The 20854-nt window shown below is 41.1% G+C and overlaps 1 protein-coding gene and 1 non-coding gene across 4 annotated transcripts in view; one reads left to right on the forward strand and one right to left on the reverse strand.

Moving 5' to 3' along the window:
* The window catches only part of MTR (5-methyltetrahydrofolate-homocysteine methyltransferase), a 131143-nt gene that overhangs the window by 102134 nt on the left and 8155 nt on the right, over positions 1-20854 (reverse strand). For all 3 annotated transcript variants that reach the window (XM_042961189.1, XM_042961188.1, XM_042961190.1), the window contains exons 4-9: positions 18834-18903; positions 16990-17082; positions 15452-15558; positions 13167-13226; positions 12324-12418; positions 764-864 (exon numbers count right to left, since the gene is read on the reverse strand). In XM_042961189.1, the coding sequence (XP_042817123.1) occupies positions 764-864; positions 12324-12418; positions 13167-13226; positions 15452-15558; positions 16990-17082; positions 18834-18903 (526 nt within the window). The remainder of the gene's footprint in view (positions 1-763; positions 865-12323; positions 12419-13166; positions 13227-15451; positions 15559-16989; positions 17083-18833; positions 18904-20854) is intronic.
* LOC122232219 lies at positions 7640-7746 on the forward strand. The gene has a single exon (XR_006209563.1). It is a non-coding gene; the product is annotated as a U6 spliceosomal RNA (small nuclear RNA).

A 20854-nucleotide genomic window follows, 5' to 3' on the forward strand; every position in this document is an offset into this window, starting at 1 on the left:
TACTACATATCCTCTGAATTGATGAGAGCACCGGCTATAAAATTAAAAACAAAACAAGCAAAACACAACTAATCACCTCTCAAATAAATTTTTCCAAGTAAAACTTTAGCATCTAATTAACCAATTTCCTGTTTTATTTATTATCCCCTTCTAGTTTTCTTCTTCTGGTGGGAAAGAAAATTTATTAAGCATTAAAATGTATGTATTTTGGGAAAGAAAGCTGGAAAATGATGTTTACCCCTAAGGAGCTAAGCAAATGCTCAAAAACATTCACCAGGAAATCTGGTTAATCCAAAATGGGTTACCAGTTTCTAATTGGATAGTTTGAAAACTGCCTATAAATATCTTAAAATTTCTTACATATAGTAACATAGAAGAGCTACCTTTTAGAAAGGAATAATTTAACACACAGGTTGTTAATACAGCGGAATGGACAGGAGGGCTCCCTCTCCTCTTTCTTGCACTCCTCTCTTTGGCCACATTCACTCGGCCAGCACTGTCACCAAAAGCAAGGCTCTGCTCGGCTATGTACTGGGATTCATCCCCCAAAGTTCTGTCCAATTCCGAGGCTTTCAGGATGAGTCAAACTATTCCTTCAAGTCTAGAGGGAAATAGTGGTCTAGACCCACTGTATTTTCATTTAGAAGATTCCCACTGAATGTCAACTATATACCAAGACCTGCAAAATAAACTCTTTTAACCCTACCTACCCCTGTCTTGTGTATTTGGATTTCCTCAGGTGCAACTCCCTAGAAATACACACCTGCATTGGGGTAACAGAGGACATAGGCTGTTGTACATTTTCCAATTGTTTCAATAAAAGGTCTCATTTCAGCTGCACCCAGAGCACAGTTTAATCCAATGCTGTAAAAACAAAAAGATATTAGGAGCATCATCTTGCATACAAAATATTTTCATATAGAAAAAGTCACAATAGGGGCGCCTGGGTGGCTCAGTCGGTTAAGCGTCCGACTTCGACTCAGGTCATGATCTCATGGTCCGTGAGTTCGAGCCCCGCGTCAGGCTCTGGGCTGATGGCTCGGAGCCTGGAGCCTGCTTCCGATTCCGTGTCTCCCTCTCTCTCTCTCTGCCCCTCCCCTGTTCATGCTCTGTCTCTCTCTGTCTCAAAAATAAATAAACGTTAAAAAAAAATTTTTTTTTTAAAGAAAAAGTCACAATAAAGAAAGGACCATATCTAAAACCAAGCAGATAATAAATCTCCACTTCAGCTTTAGCACCTCCATTCAGATATAAACAAAGCCATTTCACCAAAGTCCCCAGAAGCACTGAATGTTTCTGTCTATGTCTCCCACGTCAGGTGATGTTACAGCTAAAGGACCCTGCCTCGGATATCTCCTCGAATAAGTTCATGGTTTGGTTAATGGTATCCTGTGAAGTAGAAATGCCTACAAACTACCACTGCTAATAAACATCTGATCTGAAATCAACACATGAGAGAAAGAAAAAGGACAATTATGGAGGTAGAAGGCACATTAATGACACATAGAAGCCACTGTGGGAGTGTAGAAGACCAAGATTGATTAGTCTTTGTTCTATAACCGACTTGCAAGGTGACCTTGGACTTATAATTTGTCCTCTTATAAATTAAGCTAATTTCTTTACTATAAAATGAAGTTTCGTTTTGCAAATGAAACTTACTGTGGATTCAAATAACACAGATCTAAGCAGAGCTGCTCTAACAAGTAATCCCACCAATCCCACTCTCAGCCGGGGCCCCTAAGGCCTTCAGGAATTCAGAAATTAACTATGAAGCTACTAGTCTAGGAGATCTTTTAGTTTTTCATATTTCACTTTTTTTTTCTTTTGCTATGATTCCTAAGTGCAATGCGGTATATACTAGATTAGATCTTAAGGCAGAAAAGGGGGCATTAGTGGAAACACTTGAAAGCTGAATAAAGTCTGGAGTTTAGTTAATAGCAATACTATTCTTACTTTTGACCAAAGGACCATAGCTATGTAAGATAGTAACATTCAGGAAAACTAGATGCAGAGTATATAGAAATTCTCTCTGCTATCTTTGCAACTTTTCTACAAATCTGAAATTACCGCCCCCTGAAAAAAGTTTATTTAACACACACACGATACCCATTCATGATAAAAACTCTCAGGAAACTAAGAACAGAGGGAAACTTCCTCAACTTGATAAAGAACATTTATAAAAGACCTATAGCTAACATCATACTTAATGATGTAAAACTAATATCCCCCTAGTATCAGGAACAAAACAAAGGATGTCCATTTTCATCTCCTACTCAACATTGTACTGCAAGTCGTAGCTAATGCAAAAAGAGAAGGAAATTAAATGTATACAGACTGGGAAGGAAGACGTAAGTCTGTCTTTGTTCAAAAATAAGATTGTCGACGTAGAAAATCACAAGAATCAACTAAAAACTCCTGGAATCAGTACACAATTATATACAGCAAGGTCACAAAATATAAGGTTAATATACAAAATTCAACTGTTTATCTATATACCAGGAATGAGCAACTGATATTAGAAATTAAAAACACGGGGTGCCTGGGTGGCTCAGTCGGTTGAGCGTCTGACTTCGGCTTAGGTCATGATCTCGTAGTTGACGAGTTCAAGCCCCGCATCGGGCTCTGTGCTGACAGCTCAGAGCCCGGAGCCTGCTTCTGATTCTGTCTCCCTCTCTCTCTGCCTCTCCCCTGCTCATGCTCTGTCTCTCTCTGTCTCAAAAATAAAGATAAACATAAAAAAAAAAAGAAATTAAAAACACAACACCATTTACGTCAGCACGAAAACAAATGAAATACCTGGGTGTAATTCTAACAAAATATGTACAAGATCTACATGAGGAAAACTACAAACCTCGGAATAAAGAGATCAAAGCAAATCTAAATACGTGGAGAGATATTCCATGTACATGAATAGGAAGACTCAGTATTGTTAAAATACCAATTCTTCCCTATTTATAATATAATTTATATATTCATTCACACAATCCCAATGAAAATCCCAGCCAGTTATTTTACAAATCAACTGATTCTGAAGTTCACATGGACAGGTGAACAACCCAGAATAACTAGTGCAATACTGAATTAGAAGAAAAATGGAAGGACTGACACTACCTGGCTTCAAGACTCACTACAAGCGAAGGTAATCAATGGTATCGGTGAAAGAAGAGACAAATAGATCAATGGAATGAAAAAGAGAGTCCAGAGAAAGAACCACACAAATACAGCCAACTGATCTTTGATGAAGGAGCAAAGGCAAACCAATGGAGAAAGGACTTCCTTTTCAACAAATGATCCTGGAAAGATGGGACATCCATATTTGAAAGAATTCAAGGACACACAGACCTTACAACTTTCACCAAAATTAACTCAAAATGGATCACAGTTAAATGTAAACTACAAAACTATTAAAGATATAAAGATATATATGAAGATAACACAGCCTGAAACTAATATTACACTGTATGTTAACTAACTGGAATTTAAATTAAAACTTGAAAGAAAGAAAAAAAGATAACACAGAAGACTAGGTGGTTGTCAGTTTGGCAACACTGAAAGGAGGATCAATGAAAGAAAAAACTAGCAAGCTAGACTTTACTACAATTAACAACTTCTGCTCAGCAGAGGACACTATCATGGGAAGACAAGCCACGGACTGGGAGAAAGTATTTGCAAAACACATATCAGATAAAGGAATGGTAATTAAAAGACAACAAAATCTTAAAATTCAATAATAAATACATATGCACCCAGCACAGAAGCAACAAAAAACATAAAACAATTATTGACAGACCTAAAGGGAGAAATTGACAGCAATACAACAATACAGGACTATAACATACCACTTCCATCAATAATGATCATCCAGACAAAAATCCATAAGGAGGCCTTGATATGATACATGAGACCAATGGACTTAACAATGATATATACAGAACATTCCACCCAAAAGCAGAAAACAGGTTCTTCTCAAGTGTACATGGAACATCCTCTAGAACACATGTCAGGCTACAAAATGAGTCTCAAAAAATTGAAGACTGAAATCGTGTCAAGCGTCTTTTCCAACCACAATGATATAAAACTAGAAATCAATTACAGGAAGAAAACTGGAAAAACTACAAATATGTGAAGATTAAACATGTTACTGAACAACTACTGTGTCATAGAAGAAATCAAAGGAGAAATTAAAAAGCTACACAGAGACAAATGAAAAGAGAAATATGACACACCAACATCTCTGGGATGCAGCTAAAGCAGTTGTAAGAGGAAAGTTCAGAGCAACAGAGGTCAACCTCAAAAAAACAAGAGAAATCTCAAATGAGTAATTTAACTTTACACCAGAGGAACTAGAATAAGAAGAATAATCGAAGCCCAAAGTTAGCAAAAGGAAGGGAATAATAAAGTTCAGAGTAAAAATAAATGAAATAGAGGCTAAAAAGACAAATAGAAAAGATGAATGGAACGAAGAGCTGGTTTTTTAAAAAGATAAATGCAATTGACAAAACTTTAGCTAAACTCCCTAAGAAAAAAGGAGAAGACAAATAAATCAGAAGTGAGAGCAGAGAAGTTACGAGTGATAACAAAGAAATACAAAAAAGTCATAAGAGACTATTATGAACAATTATATGCCAGTAAATTGAACCTACAAGAAATGGATAAATTCCCAGAAACTTACAATCTTCCAAGACTGAATCACGAAGGAATAGAAGATCTCAACAGACCAATTATTGTACTAGTTTGGAGACTGAAGCATAAAAGTCCAGGACCAGAAGGCCTCACTAGTAAATTCTACCAAAATATCCAAAGAAGATTTAATATCTATCCTTTTCAAACTCTTCCAAAAAATTGAAGAGAAGGAAATGCTTCTAAACTTACTTTACGAGGTATTACCCTGATACCCAAAACCAGGCAAGGACACGCCCAAAAAAGAAAATGACAGGCCAATATCCCTGACGAACAAAGATGCAAAAATCCTTAACAAAATATTAGCAAACAGAATTCAGCACTACATTAAAAGGATCACACACCACGATCAAGTGGGATTTATCCCTGGGATGCAAGGATGGTCTAACATCTGCAAGTCAGCCAATGGAATATACCACATGCACAGAATGAAAAATAAAAATCCTATGATCTCAACAGATAAAGCAACTGACAAAATTCAACATCCACTGACGATAAAAACTCTCAACAAAGTGAGTACAGAGGGAACATACCTCAACATTATAAAAACCATATACAGCAAACCTATAGCTAACAGCATTCTCAACGGTGAAAAGCTAAAGCTTTTCCTTAAGATCAGGAACAAGACAAGGACGCCCACTCTCTCCACTTTTATTCAACACAGTATCAGAAGTCTTAGCCACAGCAACTAGGCAAAAAGAAATAAAAAGCATCCAAATTGGAAAGAAGTAAAACTCACTATTTGCAGATGATAGGATACTATATGTAGAAAACTCTAAGGACTCCCCCCCAAAAACTGCTAGAATAAATTAATTAAGTAAAGTTGCAGGATACAAAATTAATATAAAAAATATGTTGCATTTCTATACACTAAAACTATTGGAAAGAGAAATTAAGAAAACCATCCCACACATTACATCAAAAAATAAAATACCTAGGAATAAATTTAACCAAGAGGGTGAAAGAACTGTACATTGAACACTGTTAAGATGCTGATGAAAAAAACTGAAGATGACACAGAGAAATGGAAAAATATCCATGCTCATGAAATGAAAGAATATTGTTAAAATGTCCACAGTACCCAAAGTAATCTACAGATTCAGGGCAATCCCTATCAACATTCCAATGGCATTCATCATAGAACTAACAAATAATTCTAAAATTGGTATGGAGCCACCAAAGACCCTCAGAAGTCAAAGCAATCTTGAGAAAGAAATACGAACCCAGAGATATCACATGCCCTGATTTCAAATTATACTACAAACTTAGAGTAATCAAAACAGTATGGTGTTGGCATAGAAACAAATCAATGGAAAAAATCAATGGAAAAAAATAAACCCATGCATATATGGTAAATTAATTTACAACAAAAGGGGCAAGAATATGCACTTGGGAAAGGACAGTCTCTTCTTCTTTTTTTTTTTTTTTTTAACATAATTTACTGTCAAATTGGTTTCCATACAACACTCAGTGCTCATCCCAGCAGGTGCCCTCCTCCATGCCCATCACCCACTTTCCCCTCTCCCCCACCCCCCAACAACCCTCAGTTTGTTCTCAGTATCCAAGAGAAGAACAGTCTCTTCAATATATTGTGTTGGGAAAACTGGACAGCCACAAGCAAAAGAATGACCTTGAACCACTTTCTTATACCATACACAAAAATCAATAAAAATGGATTAAAGACTTGCATGTAAGGGGTGTCTGGGTGGCTCAGTTAGTTATTTAAGCATCCCACTCTCAATTTTGGCTCAGGTCATGATCTCATGGTTTGTGAGATTGAGCTCCGCATCAGGCTCTGTGCTGACAGTGCAAAGCCTGTTTGGGATTCTCTCTTTCCTCTCTCTCTCTCTGTCCTTCCCCTGCTCACACACACTCTCTATCTCTCAAAATAAATAAAATAAACATTAAAAAAAAAAAAAGACTTGCATGTAAGACCTGAAACCATAAAACTCCTGAAAGAAAACACAGGCAGTAAGCTCCTTGACATCAAACTTAGTGGTGTTTTGTTTTGTTGTTTATTTTTTCACTATATAAAGTTTATTGTCAAATTGGTTTCCATACAACACCCAGTGCTCATCCCAAAAGGTGCCCTCCTCAATACCCATCACCCATCCTCCCCTCCCTCCCACCCCCCATCAACCCTCAGTTTGTTCTCAGTTTTTAAGAGTCTCTTATGCTTTGGCTCTCTTCCACTCTAACCTCTTTTTTTTTTTCCCCTTCTCCTCCCCCAGGGGTTTCTGTTAAGTTTCTCAGGATCCACATAAGAGTGAAACCATATGGTATCTGTCTTTCTCTGTATGGCTTATTTCACTTAGCATCACACTCTCCAGTTCCATCCATGTTGCTACAAAGGGCCATATTTCATTCTTTCTCATTGCCACGTAGTACTCCATTGTGTCAAAAACACACTCAGATATCACCTCACGCCAGTCAGAGTGGCCAAAATGAACAAATCAGGAAACTATAGATGCTGGCGAGGATGTGGAGAAACAGGAACCCTCTTGCACTGTTGGTGGGAATGCAAATTGGTGCAGCCACTCTGGAAAACAGTGTGGAGGTTCCTCAAAAAATTAAGAATACATCTACCCTATGACCCAACAATAGCACTGCTAGGAATTTACCCAAGGGATACAGGAGTACTGATGCATAGGGGCACTTGTACCCCAATGTTTACAGCAGCACTCTCAACAACAGCCAAATTATGGAAAGAGCCTAAATGTCCATTAACTGATGAATGAATAAAGAAATTGTGGTTTATATACACAATGGAGTACTTAGCGGTGTTTTTTGTTTGTTTGTTTGTTTTTGGATCAGATTGAAAAGTCAAGGGAAACAAAAAAAGAAAGTAAACAATTGAGACTACATCGGACTGTAAAGCTTCCGCACAGTGAAGGAAACCATCAACACAACAAAAAGGCACCTACAGAACGGGAGAAGGTACCTGTAAATCGTATACCTGGTGCTCACTTTGGCAGCACATATACTAAAACTGGAATGATACAGAGAACATTAGCATGGCCCCTGAGCAAGGATAATGAGCAAATTATCTATCTGATAAGGGGTTAATATACAAAATATATAAAGAACTCATACAACTCAATAATACAACGAAAGACGTCCAATTAGAAGATGGGAAAATCTGAATACTTTTCCAAAGAAGACATCCAGATAACCAACAGACACATGAAAAGATGCTCAACACGACTGACTCATCATCAGGGAAATACGAATCAAACCCACAAATAGATACCACCTCACACCAATCAGAATGGACAATATCAAAAAGACAAGAGATAACAAGTGTTGTCAAGGATGTGGAGAAAGGGAAACCCTTGTGCACTGTTGGTGGGAGTATAAACTGGTTCAGCCACTGTGGAAAACAGCATGGAAGTTCCTCAAAAAGTTAAAACTAGACCCTATGATCCAGCAGTTCTACTACCAGGTATCTATCCAAAGAAAATAAAAACACTCATTCAAAAAAAATGTATGTATCTCTATGTTCATTGCAACATTATTTACTATTGCCAAGATATGAAAACAACTAAAGTGTCCGTCAATGGATGAATGGATAGATGTCACACACACACACACACACACACACACACGAATATTATTCAGCCATAAAAAAGAATGAAATCTTGCCATTTGTAGCAGTGTGGATGGATCTTGGGGGTATCATGCTAAGTGAAATAAGTCAGACAAAGACAAATATTACATGATTTGGCTTACACACAGAATTTAAAAACCGAACCAAACAAAACCCAGACTCACAAATGCAGAGAACAGACTGATAGTTGCCAAAAGGGAGGGGCTTGGGGGGGGGGGGCAGTGACTTGGGTGCAGGAGATCGAAGAGCACAAACTTCCAGCTATAAAAGAATAAGTCACTGGGATGGAAATGCAAGGCTTGGGGAATACGGTCGGTAGTATCGTGTCAACTTCGCATGGTGGATTTACTGTGGTGATCGTTTTACAATGTACACAAATGTCAAACCACTATGTTATCCACCTGAAACTAATATAATATCTTAAGTCAACTGTACCTCAAAAAAAAAAAAAAAAAAAGATTGCTAGGTCCTACGCACGGCTAAGTCACAACCCTTGAACACATCTATTCAGTTTTCCCAGTTTACCAGCTCTACCTGGAACACTCTTAATCTATTTTTAATCTTATGCTACGTCATCCACACTCAACACCAGGTAATAAACTAAAAGGTTTTACATCACCACATTATCATTAGAAAGGACCCCAGCCTGGGGCGCCTGGGTGGCTCAGTCAGTTAAATGTCCAAATCTTGATTTTGGCTCAGGTCATGTTCTCCTGATCATGAGATCAAGCCCCTCGTTGGGCTCTGCACTGGACATGGAGTCTGCTTAGGATTCTCTCTCCTCTCTCTCTCTCTCTGCCCCTCCACCACTGTGCACTCTCTCTCTCAAAACAAATAAATAAACTTTAAAAAATAAATAAATAAAAAGAAAGGACCTTGGACTTTTTCTAAACTTCATTCCAATCCCAACTCCTCTCTTCAATAGTTAGGTGGCTCCAGTTCCTCATTTGCTGCATGAGAAAGTTATGCCGAACTAGCAATCTGGGTCCCAGTAACGTTAAAGTAAAATAAGATACATGAAAACGTTTCAGAAAAATAGTCTTTATATTGCTATTTGCTCATTCTGATACTTCCATATGCCTCTGCCAGGCCAACTCTGACCCAGGTTTTAAAAATTAGTTTCAGAGGCGCCTGAGTGGCTCAGTCGGTTAAGCATCTGACTTCGGCTCAGGTCATGATCTCCCGGCTCGTGAGTTTGAGCCCTACGTTGGGCTCTGTGCTGACAGCTCAGAGCCTGGAGCCTCTTCAGATTCTGTGTCTTTCTCTCTCTCTCTGCCCCTCCCCTGCTCACACTCTGTCTCTCTCTGTCTCTCAAAAATAAATTAAAAAACATTAAAAAATTAAAAAATAAATAAAAATAAAAATGAGTTCCAACGTCACCTTCTCTACAAAGCCATCCTTGAATCCCACGAGAACACCATCACTCCAACCCATGCAAGACTTTTGTTCATACTTTTGTAGAGCAGTTGACATTTTATATTTTCATTTATTTACGAATTTCTCCTACTGTAGGCTGTTTCACATTTGCCTGTATTCAGGGGCACAGGGTTTCCATTAATGCTCGCTGAATTAATAATAATAGTAATAATGATACAAAGACACTGTCCCACTGTACTTTGTTAACACATGTACAGTTTGTGATGACCAAAATCAGCAAGCAACGGTTTCTTAAAGTCACCTTATTACATACTATCTGCTTATATACACACAGGTATAGGTATGTGTATTTTAAAAATTCTCACAGATTTGTCAACCAGCCTCCTCAATACTGAGATCAACTCTTAGTCCTGAACCAGAAAGCAAACTGCTGGGTACCACTCAGAATTCCAAACCCAGAACAATACAAACGGGATCTGATAAAACTCTCCAATTCCTGGGCTGCTTTCTATCTGTCCATCCGCCCCTTCGGTCCGTACGATTCATAACAAATTGGAGACCAGATCTATTCTGTGAGTGGGCTATAGATGGACGTTGAAGACACAGAAAGAATTATAGGATAACAATGGAAAAAAAAAAAGTAACCGCTGAGTGGGTTGAAAGTCAGAATTAACTGCATGTTTGCTGAAGGAAGACAAATATGTATTTTCGAAACTCCATAAAAATATCCTCCTTGGATTTCTGCAGGTGAGGCAGCGGCAGGGAGAACACCCTCTAAGGGTGTCCTCTGAGAACGGTCAGCAGAACAAAGACCAAGAAGACACCTGGGCCAACTTGTAGGGGTTTCACCTACGTATCGAGGGATGCGACCAGATCATGATTAAGAGTAAAGGAGATGGGGAAAAGAGCAATAGAATAATACTCAAAAATATCTGAGGAAATACAGGGGCACTTGGGTGGCTTGCTGGCTGAGCGTCCGACTTCTGCTCAGGTCATGATCTCACGGTTTGCGAGTTTGAGCCCTGCGTCGGGCTCTGTGCTGACAGCTCAGAGCTTGCTTCGATTCTCTGTTTGCCTCTCTCTCTGCCCCTCCCCTGCTCGCTCGCTCCCTCAAAAATATATGAACATTTAAAAAAAAAAAGTTTTTAAATATTTAAGGAAAGACAAAAAAATTCAAAAGTAAACTAGGTAAAGTTTGTCTTCAGAGACCCCTACATTTTCCTATCCTTCAGTTTTTCGGTTGAACATTTACTGCATCCATTCTACACACCAAGGACTCTATTAAGCATTAGAGATGTGCAGATGATTAAGAGATTGCTCTGGAAAAGCTCATGAGCTGTTCAATCAATCACAGTCAAGTTCGATACAGTTACTTTCTTAACTATCAGTCCCAATCAACTGTATAACAATGCACTCTAAATTAATAGCAGCTTTTAAGAAATCACACTACCACATTAACTCAACTGTAAGACGTGTCATGAAATTAGAAACATTAAAACATGAATAAAACAAGAAAATAATTGATGAAATGTGGAAGCACAGTCGCTAAGAGCTGCTCCTATCCCTAGATCACCTACTGACTTACAGCCTCTGAGTCTCTATTCCAGTCTCATTAAAATGGGGACACAAACAGCAGTGCCTGCCTCCAGGTGGTGCTGCTAGAATTAAAAGAAATAACTCACAGAAAGCACTTAAAACAGAAAACTCTCAATAAATGTCTATTACTATTATTTTTATGGCAGAGACGATAATAAAAGTAAACAGAGTGCTCTGAAAACATCAACCTGAGCTAATCAGAGAGGGAAAGGCTAACAAGGAGTCAGCAGAGTCGGGGGGGGGGGGGGGGGGGGGGGGAGAGGGGGAGAGGGGGAGAGGGGGGAGAGGGGGAGAGGGGAGAGGGAGGGAGGGAGGGAGAGGGAGAGGGAGAGGGAGAGGGAGAGGGAGAGGGAGAGGGAGAGGGAGAGGGAGAGGGAGAGGGAGAGGGAGAGGGAGAGGGAGAGGGAGAGAGAGAAGGGGGCAGGCACAGCTTCCAGGCAGGAAGAACAGGGCGTGTGTGAAAAAAAGGCACAGGTGAAAAGAGTATATATTCTGGGAGGTTCCATTTCACTTGTGGTATGTAATTTAAAATATTTTGATCAGAAAAATAGGGAGATAGTTTAAAATAGAACGTAAAAGCCAGGTTAATCTTTATTTAAAGATAAAAATCTGAGCTAGAGAATTGCCATCTGATCCCACACTGAACTGCTTCCGTTTGCTCCCTAAGCCGGGGGGAGAAAACACCTTGCAAAGCCCTGTCCTACCAACGTAATAGTTGGTAATAGTTTTACCTATTAGCACTATTAGCGCTGGTAATAGTTTTGCAGAATTAGGACTCTGCGCCAAGCGCAGCCTGAAACTGTGAGGGGCACGCTTACAGCCAAACAGGCAGCCATCTGCCCGATCCAGGAGGTACGAGCCCAGCCCCTCCAACTGACCCATTCTGACAGTGGTCTTCTGACGCCCTTCGGAAAAGTCTGAATGCACTTCCCAGAAAGCCAACGTCCCATGCAAGCTTTTCAGTGGAAATACGCAGGACCAGTCCCCTCCCAGGCCCCATTTTGTAGCCATCCAAAAAGATAGCCCTAAAAGGAATGGGGTCAAGGAAAGAATGAGCACTTACCAGAGTGGGTCTGCATGAGACACACTGATGACAAATGCCTCTCCCGTCTGTCCAGAAAGAGTTCGCCCACTTTTATCGATAATTGTCCCTGAAATCTGAATTAACAAAGTAAACTCCGTCAACGACAGAGGCTCAAATTAAGAATACGGTCACAAACGTGAAATAAAATGAGCACGTTGACTTTGTTCTCTTACGAGGAAGGGAACCGTGGAGCTCTAACAAAAGGAATCACTTACCATCGTGGTCAGAAAGGACGTGGGTAAAGTGACTGTGGGGAGGAGCCGGTAAGCCATAAAAACAAAAAAACAGGGAAAGTCACTGAGGCAAACCCAGTGACCAACAAAGCTTCTGAGTTCACACATCCGGTCCCACAGCAGAAGGCCTTCCCAGAGACCTCTGGCTGTCCTGGCTGACACATAGCTGGTTCGTCCAACACCCCTTGATTTCATCCTATTCTTTTCCCACCATCAGCCTTCGGCCTCTCCCGTGGGTCTGCCTACTCGCAGGCTGGGGTCGTCAGCACTGGCCCTGTCAGTCAGCATGCAAGTCCACTCCTCCGGGACCCCTATCAGGAGGAGTCCCTAAGCCCTGGACTCCAGGGGACCGATTCGGCCATGCTTCCTTGGAATGGTCTGCTTCTGCCAACCACTTCTAGGTTCATTTTCTTAGCATTTCCAGAGCTTGGCCTGCTACTGGTCTAGAGCGGGTAGTAGGAGGAAGGTGAACAGAGGAGGCTAAAAGACACTAAAGACAGTTGTTCTGGGCAAGGAAAGGCAAAACCCTACCCTCGAGATGACAGTATTAATAAAAGGCACGATACATCATGCAAATTTTAGAACTTACAAAGATAGGTCGGGGGGAATACTCCTCTTCAAAAAGTTGCTGGAGTGCGAACAAGGCTGCCTGTTGGGGGTAAAAAGAAGAACATCTTTATTTCTGAGAGACTGTGTCCCCGGTCAGTCTAACTGGCTCATCAGACGTCTCCCTTTTCCAAAACCCTGCTAGGTAAGATAAACATCACAATCTCTGGGGAAGAAGCATGTCCGCCCTGCAAGGTGCAGTCCCGACACACGTTTCCCAAGTATAACACTGTACACATTAAAACAAAGCAAATGCTGTCTCAGAGTTTACCTAGGAACAAATATTCCCTCCAAAGAGGAGCTTAAGAGCTACGCTCTCTTCCTTCTCCTAATCAAAATTAAAAATAAAGAAGAACGGGGGTGCTCGGGTGGCTCAGTCGGTTAAGTGTCCAACTTCGGCTCAGGTCATGATCTCATGGTTTGTGAGTTCGAGCCCCGCATCGGGCTCTGTGCTGACCGCTCAGAGCCTGAAGCCTGCTTCGGATTCTGTGTCTCCCTCTCTCTCTGCCCCTCCCCTGCTCATGCTCTGTCTGTCTGTCTCTCTCACAAAAATAAATAAAACATTAAAAAAATTAAGTTAAAAAAAAATATTTGAAAATCACTGGTTTAAAAATACAATCTGTGAGGGACACTTGGGTGGCTTGGTTGGTTGAGCATATGACTTTGGCCCAGGTCATGATCTCATGGTTCATGAGTTCAAGCCCTGCGTTGAGCTCTGTGCTGACAGCTCAGAGCCGGGAGCCTGCTTCAGATTGTGTGTCTCCCTCTCTCTCTGCCCCTCCCCCACTTGTTCGTTTTCTCTTTCTCAAAAATAAACATTAAATTTTTTTTAATTACAGAATTAAATACATAAGTAAGAACGCCTCCACCTTCCACACCCTCAAATATCCACAGTAGGTACAGAAACTAACAGTGTGCATCACCACAAAAGAATGTGAGCTTGGAATGTGCTGTAAAGGTACAAATCCCAAGTTACTGTGTACACGCCCATGTTTTATTAAGTTCCAGGGAACTGATCTTCTCCTTCTTTTCATCATTACATCTCTTGATTCTAAGAGGTTTACATTTTCACAATTTTCGGAAATCAGAATGCAACGTGTACTCAATGTAGATCTTCACTGTGATGGTGAGGTTCTCTGGCATAAAAGGTTACTAAATCGACAATGTGAGAATTTCTTTTTTTTTTTTTTTTTTCAGAACTAGGCAAGTTGATCCTAAAGATCTCATGGAAAATATATGTGTAAGAATAGCCAGGAAAATTCTGAGGGAAAAACAGAGGTTCTGGGAAGGAGGTGAATAAAAGCCTACCAGTCACTCAGACATATTTTAATGATAATGTACAGAAAATAGCAGGATGGGAGTGTGACATCTGACAGATTACTGGAACAGATTCTACCCAGATGCACTTCTGAATTTAGGATGGTCTGGGTGACATTCCACAGGATTCGTATCACTGGGAACTAATAGGTTATTTAATAGATGATGTTAAGAAAAAACTAGGTACACCTTAGAGAAAAAGACTACTAGGTACATCTCTACCACATTCCTTGCCCCAAAATAAATTCCAGAGGTGCCTGGGTGACTCAGCCAGCATCTCACTGACTCTTGATTTCGGCTGAGCATCTGACTCTTGATTTCAGCTTAGGTCAGGATCTCAGTCGTGAGATCAAGTCCCGCATCGGGCTCCACATTCTCTCTCTCTCTCTACCCCTCCCCTGCTCATGCACACACACACTCGCTCTCCCTCCTAACGAAATAAATAAATCTCAAAAAACTTTATCAAAAAAAAAATTCCAGATGCATCACGGGGGAAACCAGTCCCTCGATAATCTAAAGGATGTTATCACACTTTCTACACCTGCACAGCATCTCTACCAGGCCCCCACACTGGTTAACAGTGGCTATCCAGGAAAGACCTGCATCCCAGGGAATAGGAGAAGGAAGGACATTGCTTTTCACTCCATATTTTTACATATCTTTCACATTTAGAACCATGTGTGTGTATTTACTACATCTGCATACATGTACCTAGTAGCTGTACCTATAAATATTTACTTTCATAATTAAAAAAAATTTTTTTGAAACTTCAAAAGATAACCTTTTGAAATTTTTCTCATTCCACTGGCCGCAATTAGAAATGTTCAAGAACAGAATGGAACAGAAGACTTTTATCTAACTTTGACAATTGCTGTGACGGTCTTCTCGCCACGCTGGGCGATCATCACAGCCCCACCCCACTCACCGTCCCTCTCATCTCCCTTAACTCACCTTGGCGTTCGCAGTGTCAAAAATAGTTTCAATGAGTAAGATATCAACCCCACCGTCCAGGAGCCCCTGGGCCTGCTCTTTGTATGCTTCAACAAGCTCGTCAAATGCTGCAAAAAAGAATAAATCACATCCAGGACTCAGTCATCAAAATCCTCTCGGTGGCCAGGACATGAGTTCAGGCCTGCGCCGTCAACTAACTATTGTTGGTTTATGATGCTTAATTTAAGGACAACATCACCTTTTGTGAGAAACCAAATAAAGGAATAGGGCCGTGGTGGAAATTACACCTGTAAACCGAACACAGTTGCTCCTACTAAACACCGCCTACGAGCCGAGAATGAGTGAGTGAGGAGGCAGGCATATGGTCTCTTGAGCCCCGTACCTTATTTCCAACATCTTTAGAGCGGATCATTCATTCCAGAGGTGGTTTTAATCAGTCAGTTAAGGGATGAGTGTGAGGGACAGCTACAGGAACATATCACACTGACGTGGGAACATCGCAGGCCTCGTCCCGTTCCCTCACACTTGCCTTGGTGAGAGGCCACAGTCCCGTGGACTTCACTCCTGCCCTCTGACACCAACTCTGCCAGAGAGGAAACCTGCCTGAAGGGCAAGTTCAGCCTGTAACCAAAGTGCTCAATCACTGCTGCATAAGATTTCTGTTAGAAACATCTTGAGTTGTCCATGTCTGTCTGAGAGGTCATCCCTCTCCCCATTCACCTCCCAACCAAACAAGAAAGAAGCTTGGATATTCCAGAGAGAAACCTCAACAGTACCTTTATGCTTGCTGTATACAGCACAAGAGAAAGGAGAACTCAGCCCCTTGCTGTCATGTTAGACCAAAGAGGGCATCACCAGGCATAAGCCCAGTATGAGAGAGCAATCCCTGGTGAAGAAGTATGGTATCACTACATGGAAAGTTCTAGAACCAAAAACCTACAAACCATACTTGCCTGAACTTGTCATCTATACAAAACTCTTTACCATACAGAGTATCAGTATTATTCAGCTAAGTTTCATTCTTTTTGTTTTTTTATTGTCTTGATGTTTAAGAAATTGACCTAGATCTGCAGATTTTTCATAAAATCTCAATGTAAGTGTTTATATACACTAATTTATAATGTCGACCGTGCTAGTATGTTTATATGGTTTGGGTTGCTTTCTGACATGAGATGGACATTGAGTGAGTTATTCTGTAACAGACCAAGGCCTGGTGTCCATACTTACCCAACTGTTCCGTGTAAAGCTTTTTTTTTTTTTTTGATTGTTTTTATTTCCTCAGCAGATAAAGAAGCACCAACACAATACCATGTACATTTGAAAACAAACTCAATAACAATAATAATGATGATGATGACAGTAATAAAAACAAGAGCTAACTCTTTGTTTAGAGGTTAACTACATTCCAGGGACCATTATAAGCCCTTTACGTCAATTAAGTCTGAGGAAGATCCTGTTACTCGTCCCATTTTACAGATTTTAGGATCACTGAAACACAGATACTGGCAGGTCAAAGATTATATACCAGAAATACTCACTAATGTTCCTGTAATCTGGTTTTTCCACAGATGGGGACACAGAGAGGGTCTTATTAGTTGGACCCAGGGCTCCTGCCACAAACCTCTTGATTCCTTTGGGAAAAGAAAAACAAGCGTAAAATCTCTAAATAGGCTGAACTTTGTGTTGTGAATCGACAGGCGCTAAGATTTTTCCCTCCAACACACGTCTATAACCCCTTATCTACAACTCTACAAGACAAAAGCACAAATTTTGTTCTTAATTCATTTGACGACAAAACATGATGTGACCTCTCCTGAACCACAAGAGGCTATTTATAGTCTTTATCGCACTTAGTGAGACAATTCATAGATTTTACTGCAAACACTCGTTTGGTTATCGCGGCCCCCACCAGGAAAACGATGAACCATAGGGGATGTGCACGTATTGTTGCCAAGCCAACCCAAAAGACTCTGAATCCTTGCATATCTGACTTCAAAGTGTTTCAGTGAGTAACCCCTCTTCTATCACCACAGCCGTGTTTGGATAAATCATCTCCCCTTATTCTTAAGAAATCTCAAAGGTCCTGAACTTGACACAGAATCTGTGAGAGCTCCTCATGGAAACATTCCACTTGAAATGCTCTCCAGCATTGGGCTACAGGCCTGTCACTGTGGGAGGATATTAAGCCAGGATTAACAATTATAAAGCCTAAATTAAAGTATGAGAGATCAAATCTTAATCACTCTTAATAATCCTTTAATAACTTTTCCTCCAGGCTAGAGTCCAGGTGCTTCTTAAAGAGCCTCCAATGTTATGTCCATTTACATGTCATGACAGAAGCCCGAGGAAGGGGTGCACTGCCCCTTGCCTTTGGTGACAGTAACCACTCAGTAACCTGGGTTATGCTGTATCATTTAACTGGAGAAGACCACTGACTAGTTGATAACCCAATCTTTGAACAGGTTACCTTTCCCAAAGCTGAACAATAATGAGGACATAAGAAAAAGGTCCTTCTCTTTCCCCGCTTCAGCGTGTTTAACATTTTCTGACCTGCGACCCTGTCGGGCTGACAGTCTGTGCGTGCCCCTGGATTTAAGCATTATCTCTCAGAAGCAGAGCTCCCATGAACTGCTTCAGTCTTCATTAGTATGCTGTGTCTAACTTCCTAACAATTCTGCTTTACATTTTCTCCTGTTGGCAATAATCTTACATTTCCAAATCTTTAGGGGCTCCACATATTTCTTGTATTCCTCTCCCTCCCTCAAAGCCTCCCCACCAGCTGGCGCCCAAGTCATGTGAATGGCAGCCAGCCAGAAGGTTAGTTATTTCAGGGAGCCACTTTCAAGTCCCAGCAAGACTAAATCTAATGCCACACTCCTGGGTGTGCGGCACAAAGCCTTTAAGGACATCAGTGGTATGAGGCAGAAAATGCTCAAAAGGCAGTATCTCTTTACCTAAATAAGCCAATCATGGGGATGAGGTAGCTTTAAAGGGTTAAGATCAGGTATCTTAATGTTAACCATGATAACCAGTCAGCTGTCACCTTAACTACCTAATGACGTGCTTCCAAAGGGAGAAAACTTGTTTTAGCTGCACATACGCAAGGAAGCTACAGTCCTAGCTACAAAGGTAAGCTGTAACCCCCAGTAAAGCAAACACAGCGTCAAGCCTGAGCCCATGGGCATGGAATAAATCCAGAGAAACACTGAGCGGCTTCTTAGGGAAGGGCAGAGAGTAACTTACACACAAGTACAAAGCAGCGTCTGCGGCGTGGCCAGCAGGCCGATGGTCACAGGGGGAAAAGGGCCATGAAGACAGAGCCTTGTAACTCAGAATCTCAAAGGAAGCATCTCCGTGAACCTGGGAGGATGATGTTCCTTACCTGTCTGGAGAGACACCTCCTCGGCCGCTTTCCTGGCCACCGCCGCAGAACACTTGTTCATCCGGTAGGCCTAGCAGATCAAACGCAAACGTCAGCTCGCTCTTCTTTTCCTCCTGTACGAGTAAGAACTCCTGACCTTCAAAAACCCAGTTTTATTCAGTAAGGAAGTACAGAGGGAATTAACAGAAGCTCTGAATGAAATCTCAGCCAAGAAGACCTATCAGCTGCCCCAGCTGTGAGGACAGCAGGAAAGACAAGAGTCTTTGAGACCTGGTTTTAGCTTCTTCCCCTAAACTGTGAGCTAAATGATAAAAAGGGCAATGCCTGGACATGTGGTATGTCAAAGAGTAAGCTGATGCAGTTACATACTCTGCGAATCAGCAAAAAGCATGGTGATGGGAAAAGACAGGAGGCCTGGGCTGGAGGACCGATTGTGTGGCCCGCTCCTTTTGCAGTGTCTCCGGCCGTGACTTCCTTCACTGGATGGTGGCTGAACTCAATGGTTCCCAACTTTCTACAGATCACTAACCTCTTTAGAATTTCGTAAAGGGCCATGAACCCTCTCACTGGGAAATAAAAAGTATGCACAAACCTCAATTTAAAGAAGTTTATAGGCCTCCTCAAAGGGGTTCACAGACACCGCTTCACAGGTTAGAAAGTCCTAGACTTGGGGCGCCTGGGTGGCTCAGTCGGTTAAGCCTCCGACTTCAGCTCAGGTCACGATCTCACAGTCCGTGAGTTCGAGCCCCGCGTCGGGCTCTGTGCTGACGGCTGAGCCTGGAGCCTGTTTCAGATTCTGTGTCTCCCTCTCTCTGACCCTCCCCTGTTCATGCTCTGTCTCTTCCTGTCTCAAAAACTAAATAAAAATGTTAAAAAAAAAAAAAAAAAAAAAAATTTAAAAAAAAAAAAAAAAAAAAAAAAAAAAAAAGAAAGTCCTAGACTTGTGGTCTTCAGGATCCCTTCTAAGATCCTATGTGTCATGTATCCGCAGAGTTAGTAATTAAGAAGCCAGAATATCCTAAAATACGGGGTGGCAAACTATAGCCCCCGCGGCAAATCTAGCCTGAGACTGTTTTATAAATAAAATGTTACCAGAATACAGTCAAGCTCATTCATTTGCATGTTGTCTATTGCTGCCTTTGCACTATAATGGCAGAGTTGAGGAGTTGCTGTATGTGACCAACGAAGCCTAAAATATCTACTTAACTGGCCCTTTACAGAAAAAGTTTGCCAACTCCTGCCCAATAATCACACGAAACTCATCATTTTCCCTTGATAACCCAAAAGACACAAGATCTCACAAAACATCATGAGAAAAATCAGTATTGGAGCACCAGGACTTCCTGCATGAAAACAGAGGAATGTGTCTGGAAAAATCCCACACAAAAATGGGAACGGCAGCATCTACTACATATTCCCATCATCCACATTTTATAAAATTTGGAAAAGGGGCATCATGTTGATTAAAGAAAGAAACCAGATCTCCACCCCACACCCATGAGGATGGCTACTTTCATAAAACAAAACTCAAAAACCCCAAAAACAGAAGCGAACAAGTGTCGACAGAGCCGTAGAAAACTCAGAACCCTCGTGCACTGTAGGTGGGAATACAAAATGGTGCAGCCACTGTGGGAAACAGCATGGTGGTTTCTCAAAAAATGAGACACACAATTACCGTATGAAGCAAGCAATTCCCCTTCTGCGTACAGAATCTCAGGAAACAAAAGCAGGGAAGCAAGGAGATCGTGGGTACGTAGTAGCAGCATTGTTCACAATAACTGAAAGGTGGGATCAACCCAAGTGTCCCCAACAAATGAACGAACACACAATATGGAGCATGATCTGGCCTTAAAAAGGAAGGAAATTCTGACATAGGCTACGGCCTGAGTGAACTTGGAAAACATTATACTGAGTGAAATAAGCCAGTTGTAAAAGGACAAACACTTTGATTCTACTCACGTCACGCACCTAGAGGAGTCAAATTCATAAAGAAAGTACAGTGGTGGTTTCCGGGATGTAGG

This window comes from Panthera tigris, chromosome D2 (assembly GCF_018350195.1).
Source record: "Panthera tigris isolate Pti1 chromosome D2, P.tigris_Pti1_mat1.1, whole genome shotgun sequence".
Taxonomy (NCBI): Eukaryota; Metazoa; Chordata; class Mammalia; order Carnivora; family Felidae; genus Panthera; species Panthera tigris.